The 14248-nt window shown below is 47.3% G+C and overlaps 1 protein-coding gene across 2 annotated transcripts in view; it reads left to right on the forward strand.

The window, feature by feature from the left end:
• Nucleotides 1-14248, forward strand: part of FBXW4 (F-box and WD repeat domain containing 4) — a 62487-nt gene that overhangs the window by 38910 nt on the left and 9329 nt on the right. For both annotated transcript variants that reach the window (XM_030486123.1, XM_030486122.2), the window contains one exon: nucleotides 8714-8779. In XM_030486123.1, the coding sequence (XP_030341983.1) occupies nucleotides 8714-8779 (66 nt within the window). The remainder of the gene's footprint in view (nucleotides 1-8713; nucleotides 8780-14248) is intronic.

Below are 14248 nucleotides of genomic sequence, written 5' to 3' on the forward strand. Positions count from 1 at the left end.
TCTAGCTTTTGGGGCAGATGCTGGAGGAGGTAAATGATTATTCCCTGATTCTTTTTTTCTCAACACTAAGAGTTCTCACTCTGTCCTTGGCACAGTTCTTGCTATCCTGTCTGGGACCTGCACTGTCCAGTTTCCTCTATCCAGGTCCATTGCCTTAATCTCAGCGCAAAGGTACTAGACTAGAAATCCTGCCCTGGGAGCGTAGGCTACATCAGGCCTTCAAGAATCTGTCATGCATCACACCTTTTCACATGCTCCTCTTGTGCATCACTGGATCTCTTTTCTCCTTTACCCCATTCTTGGCATCCTGCACTTCCCTCTTCCATGGGCTGGGGGAAAGATACTTGTCATGAGTTGACCTCCTCAGCGTGTGTCCCACCGCTGACCATGCCCCTGCTCTGCCAGGCAGGCTGTCCCGCTCCAGCCCCCTCCTCCTGTCACCCCAGATTGGAGCCCCTCAGAGGTCTTTGTCCGCCTGTTGAGAGCAGCCCCTGTTCCGCCATTCCCACATGCGCACCCTCCCCAGCAGCCCCCTCCCCATTCAGCAGTTTGGGCTGAAAGAACCTTGGCTAATTACGCCAGGCTGAAAATTACCACTTTGCTGCGTTCTCCTGCTGCTGGGCCCATTTGTGTGGGGCCTGTAGTTAGAGGGAACAAAGTCCCCCCCGTGGAGCCAGGCAGGCCCCAAGTGTGAAGCTACAGGTACAAGCAAGAGGGGAATGAAGAGAATAATTACCAGCTTCTCCAGGTGAAAGCCCCGTTAAAACTTCAATAAGCCAATTAGGGGCCAGGGTGTGTGTGTGTGGGGAGAGTCTCCCCCACCTATAACTGATTCCCACCAGGCAATTAACAGAAATCATTTCACGGAGGGGAGAATAAGAAATGGCTCTTAGAAATTGTCTTGAGTTGGGGGGGGCCTGAAACAGCACGACTGCTGCAGTGGTCCTCGTGTGCTCCAACCTCCCGGCTCACTGTGTGGCCTGGAAGTGTTGGTGGGGCTAGAGGGAGGAGGGAAAATGGCAAAGAAAAAGGAATCGCTGGAGCTTTACACCTGGGCAGGCTTTGAGAAAGCGAGGGTTGGAGTCCAGAGCTTCTTGTAAGGCTGTGTGTGGGCCCCTGGCGCTGAGCTTGAGGGCGCTGCTGGGAACTGGGTGAGGGTTAGGCTCAGGGTGTCATCCCTATTGGGGTGAGGGGGAAGGTTCGTGGTGTTGAGCCTAGTAGGGAGGACATAGGTGCTATGTTGAATGTGAAGGCTTGAAGTGGGTGTGCAGGTGGATGAGAACTGAGTGCCAGGCCTTCAGAGATCTGCCTGAGATGTGTGGTAGTCTGTAGATGGCCTGCCTTATCCCAGATGGTGTCCAATGCCTCATATCTTTGGGACCATGTTTCGTTGTTGCTCAGCCAGCAGCTTCACCTGTTTCTTCCTTTCAGTTGGTTCCAAAAAGTCAGTGTATTTGCTCAAGATGAAGATTTTATGAAGTCACCTTGCATTCTGTTGGTGGGTACCTAGCAGGAGTCCTGCCCATCTGTATTTGAATGACTGCTCTGTTGTGCAAAGCCAAGAGTAGAGTGTAGGATGAAGTTCCTGCAGATGGCTTGAGATTGCCCTAGTGATGCTGGAAGGGAGAATGCATAGTGTAATTAAAGAAGTCCATATACCAGCTGTGGTTACTTCACCTGCACTTGCAAAAGAGGGGGGAAAAAAACCCCCAACAACCCAACCCTAAACTCCTCAAAACCTAAATGCAACCTTAGTAACAGCTTTCTTTTCCTTTCTAATGTTATAGCTTCTGAGAATTAAAAAAGAACCTCCTGTGAGGTTTTGTTCTGGTTACTGATAAGCTGAAATAACCCTACTGTAGAGGTGTTTAGCCACGTAGTCTTGGACTGACATGGAACTCTTTAGACTTTTGCCTTTTCTTTTTTCCCTCTTCTCTTTCTCCCCAGAAAGCTTTCTGTGGTAGGAATAGAGAGCTGTACCTCTTGCACAGCCCAGCTTTGAGACTCAAAAGTGGTTTCTTAGCAGAGTCACATTTCTTTATGATTCATCTTCCAAGATGTAACCCCAGTGGATGCCTGCAAAGAAAGCTGTGTTCACAAGAAAGGCCTCGAAAGCATACACGGGCAAAACTGTTTTGGCCCGGGCTTTTGGGCTTTCTGTCCCCCTTGGTCTTTGATACACGTTATTCAAACCAATGTCTGGCTTACATACTGGATTACAGTCCTCCCTCTCACAGAGTCTCTTTTTTTCCTGTAATAACAGTAATAACTTGAGCATCAGTTGGGGAATAAACTGAGTCTGGAGGAAGCTAGGGATGCAGGAGTTATCATAGAGATCTTTGTCTGTACAGCTGCTCCATGAGTGGTAAGCCCATAGGCTGGGGAGTGAGGACTGATGAAGGATACACAGGAACCTCAAACAACTTTTACAGAGCTAGTCTGAGTGTGGTCCTGTCCTGGACATTTGCTGAAACCAGGCTTTAACAAAGTGCAGTGTGGGTACCCTCGCACCTAGAACAGCAGCCAACAACACGGATACAAAATGTTTAAGTCAGTTTGATGGACCTTGTCTTCGCCTTGCACAGAAGGCCTGGAGCAGAACATTGTATGGCAAGGATTCAGGAGGAACATGGTACATGAGACTGGAAGGATAGGAAGGCTCTTGAGAACTGAAGAGTGTGTAAAGACTTAGTCTGGAGCCAAAAGTCAAAAGGATATTGCAGACCTGTAGTAAATTGGATGCAACCTGCATTGTTTTAGATTTTGGACAACTATACCATGTGTCATTGGCTTCTGCAGCTTTTCCAATCTTATCTTCTAAATAGCCTTCCACTGCCCATGTTCCCTGATCTGAAAAGATGTAATTTCGACTCATTAGCAGCGGCTGGACTTTTGTTGCAACTCCCTTACCTGCTGATTTTTGTTCAGTTTGAGGTTACTGAGTTGTTAGCATATAACCCAGCTGTCCTGACTTGCTTTTGTGATACTGAAGGTCATCCTGCCAGTTCTCTGGTCATCCTGGAAGAGGCACAAAGTAGGACTAAAGGGGCAGTGAAGAGGCAGCACCAGCCCTGCATGACCACCCCAATGCTGGTTTTGTCCAGCATTGCCTGAATCAAAGGCAGGTGGGACTTCTTACATGTTCGTGGTGCCCACTTTCTCATGGAGAAGAAAATGCTAAACTGATGCTGTGAATCAAATGCCCCTGGGGAAGGAGCACCTGCTTCTCCACACTGTCTCCCTCCCTTTGTGTGTATCTGGTCTGTTGGAGAAGCTTCACACTGGAGGTGCTGAAACTCCCTGCGCTGAGTTTCTGACCCCCTCCTCTCCCCTTCACAATGTTGTTACTGTTGCATCTGCTCTTCAGCGGGGGCTCCATCAAGTTTGTGTGACCTTAGCACTGTATTCATGCTGGAGGAGTTACCTTCCATAATGATGTCAACTGATGAGGTTAGCAGGATGGTGGCGGCCGCGATAAGACATGACATGTTCTAATGATTCGCCTTAGCGAGCTGCGTGTGTGTGTTGGGGGGGGGGGCACAGAGGGGCTTAGAGAGGGGAGGTGGGGGCCCCACAGGTGCCGACAAAGACTTTGACCTTTGCTGCTATAATATCAGTGTTTCACAGGCAGGGCGGTTCGGTAACCCACTTTCAGCCCATCAAAAATTGATTTAATTGCAATTTTTTCCCCCAGTTAGGAGCACTGGAGCTTAACTAATTGGAGTAATAGAGAGTAATAAGGCTCTGATAAAAAGCCTTCCTCTGCCTCCTTTGTATCTTGTGTCATCGCTTGTCAGAGGTCAGAGAGCTTGCATATTCTATTAGGCAGAGTTGCCTTCATTTGTACAAATTAGTTTACCCAACAGTAATTAAAATGCCAGTGCGGGTCGGGGAGAGCTGAATACAATTGATGGGCACGTTGGTGAAGGATTTGACAGCTCCGGTGGCCTCCCTTGCCAAAGCGTGTCAGTGCTGAATCAAAGGCTACACAAACCCACAGACCCGTGTGTTTAACCCGCAGCACCGTCAGCACCAACTGCTTTCTCCCCTCAACTCTCCATCCTGGACTTGCTTTCTCTTCTCATCTCACTTGAGACTTTTTAACAGATATTTCCCATCTTTGAGCTGTCCTTTCTGTTGATAGCTTTCATAATGCTGCTACCAGCCCCCCGCGTCCCTGTCTCCCTTGGTGCTCCCCCTTCTCTCCCCCTGCCTTCCACATTCCCAGCTGCAGGGCTCTGTCAAGTAATAACTTCTTTGTTTCCCAGTCCGATGAGTCTCTGTATATAATAGTCTCCAAAATGGAACAATGATGTCCAATTCCAGGGGGCGGGGGAGCGCGAGAGGAGGAAGGAACAGGCTCTTGCACGCGTCAAGCAGATTCAAGATTTGAAATCCCCAAAGAGCAGAATGGGACTGGAGAAGCAATCTGTTTACAGTACAGGGGAAGGGCGCAAGCTTGGGGCACAGGGGAAGTTTAGAGAGAAGAGGTTGGAAAGGGCCTGTTTCACCCAGGTTCCTTCAATGACTTTGCATTGCAGGATTCCCAGCTCAGGCAGTGCCTGCTCCGAAGGCTGGGTTGACAGTGAATGTGCTGTAGAATGGGATTTGTATCTCTGGAGCTGAGGCTGTCTCCAAGCCTCATGACAAACAGCCTCTTCACAAAAAGACTGATGGACAGCTATCTCTTTCCCTCTGGTTCATCCACATCTGGCAATGTTCAGTCCAGGACAGGATAAAGAGGGATGCTACAGGTGGGGTGAAATGGTGTACTTGGCACCTTGCGAGCAGGCACGGGATCATTGCAGCTGGACTGTAGCCAGAGCACTACTGCTGTTGCCACATATGCCATGGGATTCAACAACCACAAGTCAGTCAGATGGACAGAGTTCTTGTGTCTCTTCCAACAGCACTGCCAGGATGTGTGCTCTCTCTCATCCCCTGGCTCAGCTTCTATAGCAGGGGGATGATCTCTAATGAAATGTCTCCTCTGTAGCATAAAGAAGGTCTGGCTTCAGGAGAAGCAGGGGGTTTTTTTGGTTTTTGGTGGGGTTTATTCCCCCCTCCCCCTTCTCAGTAGGGAGTTTCAAATGGGAAAGAGAACATCAAAGTATTGGATGAGTTGGAAAATGCCTTGCTTTGGACAACAAAAACATGTTGTGTATGAAGTATGTGTGTCTCTTGGTCTGGTCTGCAAAAGCCTCACCTTCCTGGTACACCAGAGGTGGAAATGCTATGTTGGCTTGCTTGTTTTTACCTCCTAGGAGACCCCAGCAAAGACAACATGCCCTGTTATGGAAGCTCTGCAGTGGTGCTCCTCATTTTCCCATTAGAGTCTTTTGGAGGGAGTTTGTAGTCATGGTGCCCAACAGCTTTCACAGAGCAGAGAAAGCTTAGCAGGGAAAAGACCTTGCATCTCCAAGGCCATCTGAAGCTTGGACATAGCATTTTTTATGTAGCATGTAGATATATCTGGGCAGTGTCTGTGTACATCAGTAGTATCATATATACATCGGAGAGATGGGTCATCACTGCAGTAATATATATAGGGTATCTTCTGCTCTCTTCTTCCCAGTCTTGTCTCTCCTCAGTGGCTCTGACTCCTGAGAGCATTGTAGGCAAAATAAATGACACTCACTAAACCAGTAACTCAGCTTGAGTTGTTTCTCTTAGGCAGCTGGCGAGAACAGTTGTGGAGAGGTTGCACTTCTCTAGGTCACAGGATTTTGGTGTGTGCTCTGTGCTTCCTAAGACACAAAGCTTGCGGAAGGTAAACTGAAAGAAGCAAGCCTGGTAGAAAGCTTCAGTTCTGCTGAACAATGTTTCACAAGTGTTGGAGCCAAACTTTACATGCTTAGTTCCAATTGAATATTGTTTTAGACATACCAAAGCTGACATGTATTGCCTTTTTGCTTGGAATGAAACTGTCACCTTTGAGAGGTTCCCAGTTATGAGAGGCCTGGGGGTTGAAGATGTATTCCTGCAGACCAGACTCAAGGTGAGGGGCCCTGGGAATCCAGACTTCCAGGTCAGTTTGCTCCAAGGCTTTGGGAATTTCTCATTGGCACCACTTCTTGTGCATGTCTTGTGAATGCTGCTTTCTAATCCAGGCAGTGAAGGTGCCCTGCTCTTCTGAGAGAAGTCTTATCTTTGCTTGCTAATGGGCTCCAGCCTGTTAAAGATAAGGCCTGTGAACCTGATCCTGCTGAAGTATGAGACAAAATTCCTGTTGACTGAATGGAGTCAGCTTTACCTAGAAGAAACTTGTTTGTGGCCCTGAGGCCTGGATGTGATGCTGGAGACAAATCTCTGCATCTAATGCTATTTTTCTTCTTTCTTTGGAGGGGTGGGGGGTAAGAACCGAGGAGGGAAAGCTGAAGTCCAGAATTGACAGCATGAGCAGGGATTAGACCTTGCTGTTCCTCCCACCTTTTTCTCCCTGTTGGTGTGCCTCCATGCTAATTTAGACCTGTGGCAACCATCAAAGCCTTGTGCATACCTTCTGCACAAAGGGGCCTGTCTCCCACGTGAGGGCGTTCTCTGCTGGGGCAGAGTCAGTTTGTCCCCCAAAAGAAAAATCTTAAGCACCCAATTGCCTGCTTGACTGAGTCCCTGACTGCTATTATGTTTCTAACCACGGTAATTGGCTTTAGTAGTTATTAATGGATTATGTTTGGGGAGGGAGGGACAGAACCCAACACCTAGCTTTGTAGCTGAGGGACTCCCTGACCAAAGTGCTGCTTTCCAGACATGGGGTTTGACTGGTGAGCTGTCAGAGTGGGTGTCTTTTGCTTGTTTTCCTCTTGAGATGGGACACATTGGCCAAAGGGATATCTTCCCTCTTGTCCTGCATTATGGTGGAGAGAAAGCAGGTATTGAGCAGAAACCCTGTTTCCAAATATGAAATGCTGCAGGCTTTCTTTGTTGGTCCTCATGGCTGTTGCCTTTGGCTTTTCCTTAGACTGTCAGATTTTAGTCAGACTTCCATGGAGAAGAATGTGTGCACCCTGCAGCATCTGAGCAGAGAGCCCTGTGCTATAGGTGCACTGGGCCAATTGCATGTGCACTGCTAATGAACCTGGGATTTTGCATGTTAGACAACCTGGCTGAAGAGACTTTGAAATAGCTCTAGTGCTGCAGGCCTTGTCTAGGCCTAATGGGCAGTTAAGGATCACAGGACTTGTGGAGAACTCCAGATATGTGAGTTTAGATAGGAGAGATAAAGCCAACAAAAAAGAGAGCTTTCGTAGCTGTAGGTCTTCCTTGGTTCCCATTAGCTCTTTGGGGTAGCTTGATGTATCTGCTTGCCTCTCTTGCAGAGTGTATTGGCAGTGCTGCTTTGGCCTTATGATTTGGAGAAACCAATTGCTCACCTAAACCACAGAGCTAGAAGTCCTGACTTCTGGCCCTGCTTCCACATGGCTCTTCTCTGGCTTTGAGTGAGTGTCATATTCACTACTTTGCTGCTGGGTGCCTTGTAACATCAGCAGTAGTGCTTCTTACAAAAGTCAGGAATGCTGCAAGAATCCATTCCTGGTACAGTAGAGGCTTGGAGACACCTACTGATTTCCAGAGAAAGGGTGTTTTAGAGGATCAAAGAAATGTTTAAAAATGCTATTCTTAAAGATGTGACATTGTTTCCTTAATTTGCTTTCCTCTTTTAACTGCCAGACCCATGTCATGCTGCAAAAGATGTTTAGGCAAAGCATAGAACTGGCTTTTATTTAAAGCAGGTTCCTTTTCCTGTATTCGTGCTATCCTTGTTGCAATGACTTAAACATAGTTTTGACATTTTATTCTTGGTAGCTGCAATAAATGTGGCTTTGTGAGAGGTCATTTATAGCTTACTTAAAAACCTTTGTGTGAGCTGCTTTCTCTTATTTGGACTGAGGATAGGAAGTTGGCATAAAACCAGAAGTGTGGTGTGGAGAGCCACAGCACTCATGTTCCTGCTGCTGATTTTGAGCGTTTGTTCCTGTCCTATCAACTAGTTTTAGGCCATTGGCTGTCAGACAACCTCTGGAGCCAGCATGTGCAGCAGGGACATAACATCACCAGAGAACTTTGGAACGGACCCTGCTGGAGAATGTGATCTGAGCCAAATGTTGCTGCAGGAGGGCCGTCCTGCCTCTGATAGTGCTTGAGTGCTGGGGAGAGCAACCTGATCCAGTTTCGAAATTGGCCCTGGTTTGGGCAGGCTGGACTGGAGACCTCTATCCTATGATTCGTTAGGCCTGTGATGCTGCAGCCAATTCATGATTGTGCTCAGAAGTTGCCAACAAACAGAAGCAAGTCATGAGTATGAAGTACCAAGGGATTTTCCATGAGATCTTTCTGGAGCTTACAGCACTGACATATATTCACTCATATGAAACATGCTGAGTACTGTGCTAACTGTTTTGAAAATGTCATTGCAATTTACAGCTGCTCCTATTTTAGGTTTTCCCTTTGCATATGCAAATACATTTTTGTGTCCTGCCAGTTCTCTGCAGTTATGACCTGCTGCATCTGGGAAGCTCAGCTACTGAGAGCTCTGGAGCACTTCTCCCTTTGCTGCTGCCTGCCCCTTGTGAATTGTGATGGAACATATTGACATAGTCTTGGACCAGAATTCAGTCTGTCTTGTAGCCTGTTTTCTGTCTTGCTCATGTGCTATTTCTTCAGAACATGAGGATTAGTAAGTGTTTTGTTTTGCTTGGTTTTCTTTAAACAGCTCATTTGTGACGGGGACAGCCTGCTGTGGACACACCTCACCTCTGAGAATCTGGGACCTTGAGAGGTAAGTGAGTTTCCAGGTGATGGGGAGGGACTTGATGGGGAAAGTGAATAACATTGAGAAATGCAATATTGGAGATGGTACAAAATCATTCCTTTTGTCCATGAAGGCCAGGGATGTTTAAATGTGAGATGTAGGATGGATTGGGGGATGGAACAAACTGGTGTGGAAAGATGCCTGGGGGGGGGTTGTTTGGTTCAGTAGGGAGCAGCTTGACTTCCCAGTGTTTCCAGTTCTCCACAGCCATCCTGGTTTCTTCCCATTACCTGTGTACAGTCAGAATATGCCCATGACACCTTCCTTTTCATTGGTCTCTCAGTTGATGCTTCAGCCTGGGCCAGAGGGGTGAGGAAGGTGGTCTTCATCTTTCCATTCACTCACTTGTCTGTGGTGCTCAGAAGCCAGAGGCAAACACAGGCTCTATAAACATCTTGTCTTGGCTGGTGTTTCTAGTAGCTCAGGGAGGTGAGGGGTGGCAACAGGTTATCTATGGAAGTGACTTAGGCAGGTTGTCTTCTCCCTGTCTTAATAAGCATTGAGGAGGTTAATTGCTGTGGCCTCTGATTTGGGGCCTTTGGGTAGTTCCTGTTTGGTGAAGGTGCTGACCTTAGCAACTGGGAAAATGTTGGGCTCAAATCCTGACATGAGACTCAACTGCTGACAAATTTGAAACTCTCAGCCTGGGGGTCTTTGCGTAGTGATGGACAGATAGCAAATATTTGGCAGGATTATTGAACAGCAGCTCAGCTTTCCAGGACTGGTATGCTCTGAGTAGGAGTGGCACAGCACAGATTATCAAGGGAGTGTCATCAGGATTGAGGTGAGCTGGTGGGCTCGGGGAGGGGAGAGAGGGGCGCAATGGCAGAAGGGGCCTGAGGGGTGTTAGCAGAGCTGTATTTGGGGAAAGGAGGTAGAGGAGGATTGGTGTGCACGCAGGGCTTGTCTGAGGCCAATTGCCTTCTAATCTATAGTTTAGATAGTTCAGATTGTCCGACTCAACTGTATCAAATACAAACCAGTTCAGTTTTCTCTGAAGTAACAAAAATAAAGACTTTGCAAAGGATGCATCCCACAAAGGACAAACTAGAGCAGGAAAAACAGCACCAGTGAATTCAGCTATGTTGCATGTTTCTTGGTGACCTAGTCTAATGGTGCCTTTGGAGTAACCCAGAAGGATGCAGGCTGTGCTGTGATACCCCTGCCCATCAAGTCTTCCGGCTGTTCTTGAATAGAGGCATCTGACAGGGGTGAGGAGATAGGCAACCCTCTCCCCCCTGCCTCAGCCTCTCTGACAGCCTTTCCCAAGGAAGCCTGAAGAGATAATAAAGCTGTGTAGAAAATAGGATTAAGGTAATGAACAGGCACAACGGAGTTTGATCTTTCAATAACGTCAAAGCCTGAGTGACAGGCAAATAAAAAAGCCAAGGCAATCTAGGCCACTGGGCCTCTGTTGCAATGGCTGAAGTGTCAAACTTATTCTTCCCTCTTCACCTGTCACAGCTGGAATGCACCATGCCACTGGGTCTTTTCCTCTCTGGGGGCCTGTGTGTGAGCTGGAAGTCTCGTCAGCACGTGCAGGGCAGGAGGCTGAGTAGGGAGCATGGCTGGGAAACCAGCACATGAAGCTTGCCGTGGTCATTCCTAGTGAGGGAGTACAGACTTGTCCTTCCAGGTCTTGAATTCTCCATAAACTATTATTCCCAGAAGACCTTTGGATTAATTTTCAAAGGCTCCAGTAGTTTCTAGAAGAGATCTCACAGGGAAATGCTATTTCTTCCTTTGAGGTTTGTGCATGTTTTCTCCCTGGTCAGACTCCAGAAGTGGGTGCATGGCATGGAAACTCAAAATCTTAGAGCTACCAGGACTGAAAAGCTTCTCCTGTGCCCAGTGTGTCCTAATAACATCTGGCAGACAGAGCCAGGCCCCCTGAGTTTGCTGCTTACCCATTCCTTGTGGCCACAAAGGGCCAGAGCCTGGCCTGCAGAGCCTGAACATGGCAAGGATCTTATCTCCAAGAGCAGAATCCAGGCAACTTCTCTGTCAAAAAAATTAGGGGGGGTAGAGTAGTGCTTAAGACATGTTCTTTAAAACTACAGGATCCTTAGCACCGCTTAGATGTTTAATGCTGCCCAAGACCAGTTAGTGCAGTTAGCTGGGTACTTATTCATGGAGGGTGTGTATAAGTAACGTTGCAGCAGTTTCTGTGGCATTGTCTTCCCTTGGTGTAGGTGGTCTTTTTCCCCAACAGCTGAGAGCTGGAACATGCTACAAAAGGATTTAAAGCTTAAATAACCTTTTGTGTACTGATCATCTTAGTTCCAGGCCAGATAAGTCCTTGGCTGGTGCTTGTAGCTGTTGGTCATGGTATGTTTCGTATTTATGACCTTTGCTGTTCCCTGACCCTGGGGCAGCCATTCTCATCCCTCCAAGAGGAAGGGGATAAAGTCTTCACCTGGAAATATGTCCTGGGCTTTGAAAAGGGCTTGGTTGGGTTTGGCAGTGAGGAAATTTTTATTGGGGAAAGGAAACGCCTCTTGCTGCATCCCACCCCCACAACTGTCTTTCATTTCTGACTCTGCTGAGATGATGGTGTTGGATCAAAGCCGCAACAGGCAGCAACAAGCAATTGTCAAGAGGAGTCTAAAGGAGGGGAATGACCGCGTAATGCCAAGACACTGTCTCTGATGGCTGAAATTCCAGCTGCTGCTACACCTGGCCCTTTCTCCTGTAATGAAGGAGGATTTTTTTTTTCTTATGCTTTTGAAGCTGGCTAGCTGCACCTCTGCAGGACATACCTCATCCCACAGATGCTACATTATGCCATCTGATTGCTTTTAGATGTGGGGAAGTGGCTGTGCACTTATTGCCATTCAGGATTAAGGTGTGTTCGTGGAGGGGGGCTATGAATAGGTTTGGTGATTAGAGGTCTCCACAGAAAGGAGAGCGATTAGCAGTATGGGACACTGGATACTAACCCGTGTCCTTGCATCTAGTATCAGGCCTTGCTGACACCTTGGCCTCTTGGCAGCCCCCTTGCCCTTCTGTGCCAATGAGGAATATGATGGCAGCTGCCCCTCGTGCAGGTCAGGTATCTCTGCTCCCTTTTGCCTTTCTCTGCTCAGACCTTCCAGTTGCATCTGCCAGTGCTAGTGTATGGCTCAGCAGAACAGCCAGTTAATGGCAAGCAAGAGAAAAGGACACTTTCTTCAAATCATGTTCTTTCTGTCTTTCTTTTCCCACCTCCTGCCTCCTTTGGGAGTTTATCTCCCTGGGAGATGAGGGTGATGCACCACTGGGAACAGCTCCAAGGTCAGCATTTGTCATTTGCCTGCAGAGAATTGTTGCTCCCCAGCCTATCGTGGTGGTCTGCATGTCTTTAGGTGACACATGCCCCTGCCTCAAGGATGCTTCTCCATAAGGTAGGATACTCCAGAGGCCGCTTTGCAGCAGCTCTACCAACCCTGGTATTTGAAATGGACCAGTGATCTGTCTGGCATGATAGTCCTTATGCTATAAACATTTTGAATGCACAAGTCCTACATTGTCCTTTCCTGTGACACAACGTGACAGATACAGGGCACGAGAGCTGTTTTGAAAACTAAGCCAAAGTTAGCTGTGCCCTGCAAGCCACCCAGATCCTCCACCTTTTAAATATCCAGTCTTTGTCCATCTCCTCTCCCCTTTTGAAAGCATTTTTGGCAGAGTGGTTTTTTTGTATTTTTTTGTTGGTTTTGTTTTTTTTATTTTTTAAGAACCCTCTAATTTCTTGTTCGGTTTTTCTCCCTCTCCCGGGTCCTTTGAAAGTGGCTTTACGCCGTCACTGACACCAAACTGACACTTTGCGTTTCCCCACTTCTTATCCCTTTATGGCAACAGATGTTGAAATTTTGTATCCCTTTTATCTGTCCCTCTTTGCCCTCTTCCTGTAATTAGGTTTCCCTTGTTAGCAGTACAAAGTGGCCCGGTTTGCTGCCTGGCCTTTTGAGCCATTGTGTCTGAGCACATTTTTTTTCCTCCTCTTTCGGAAGAGTTCCTTCCCCCTTAAGTAATAGGCAGGGTGTGGGCCAAAGCTGTGGCTTTTTCTTGTTTCTTTGTTCTCCATTTATCTCTGCCACCTTTTTCAAAGGGATGAGGGAGAAAAAAAATAGAGAGTGGATCGAAGGGGAAGATAGTTGCATTTCTTGACCGTCAGGCCCCTCTGCTCTTCAGGTGTTCAAGGCAGGTGCCTTTGATGTCTGCAAGTTTTGGGGAGGTGGGAGGTAGAGGATTCATGAGAGTGGCTTGGGAGTGGAGGAGAAGGGAGATTCAGGTGTTTGGCTGGTGCCCTCAGCAGAGGGGTGGGGATGAGGCTTCCAGGGTAGCCAGGCAGCTGCGGAGCAGGTTGGTAATCCGTGTTTACCTCCAGTGCTATCACATTGTGCTCTTTCTTTCTGAGAGCCAGCGTGAGCATTACTGTCATAAGCAGCTGGCTGAAGTTTGCTAACTTGCTGCTGCTTGATCTCTGGTATGTGCTTCCATGGCACCCTTGCTAGGTTCCATCTGTGCGGTGGGGTGCGCAAGAATTAGTTGCTGTCTTTCAGATTTCAGCGTATGTTGATCTGCATCCACTTTGGTGGCTCTTAGAGCCATTGAGTGAGTGAACATGAGTAGTTGTCAACAAGGAGGGAGAGCTTTAAAACTTGGGTTCCCTGTGCTGTTCTTAAACAGCAAGTGCAATTTGACAGTTGCAGTATATAGCACTGAGCACCCTGGTTAGCTGATCACTACTGATGCTTTCCTGTTTAAATCCAGTCCTTCTTGGCTTTGCAACTTGTCATGCTCAGATCTTTTTATGTGTGGAAGTAGATAAATGAAATGAGAATCTGCAGGTCTAGTTCTTGGTTATAAAGCTTGCTATATGTTTTCAACAAAAGCTTTTAATGTCGAAGCTTGGCCCAAGATGCACAACGCTTCTTAGCATTGTGTTCTAAAACAAGTTCTGTAGGAGATCATTCTCTCCACAGCTTTGAACTCCAAGGTTTAAACAAGTTTGAGACCCTCTAATTTAATAACAAAAGGAGTTTGGGATGAAGGGCGCCAATGGATTCAGAACTGAAGTTGCTAAATCGAAAGGAAATGTAACTGACTCTAAGAATTGTGGGGAGTCTGTTTCACCAAGGTATTTAAACTGCATTTATCCAGTCACAGAGAAGTGAGTGGGTATCTCTGGTAACAGGAGAGACAAGCAATGGCAAATATTATCCTGGCAGTGATAACAGTTTTACAGGATTTGGGGGGCAGAAGAATCATAATACCACACTGTAGATGCAGAATCTCCTCTTCTACCCTCCTTTTCTATAGATTCATTATGCCAAGTATCTTTTTTTTATACCAAGGAAGCTCTCTTCAGGCTTTGTGGGGAAGAGGCTTCCTGCTCTTTTCAGGCTTGGGTTTCTTTCTCAGCGTCTCTGTCTTAGCTGAACACAGTTTTAA

This window comes from Strigops habroptila, chromosome 5, assembly GCF_004027225.2.
Source record: "Strigops habroptila isolate Jane chromosome 5, bStrHab1.2.pri, whole genome shotgun sequence".
In the NCBI taxonomy this organism is placed as follows: Eukaryota; Metazoa; Chordata; class Aves; order Psittaciformes; family Psittacidae; genus Strigops; species Strigops habroptila.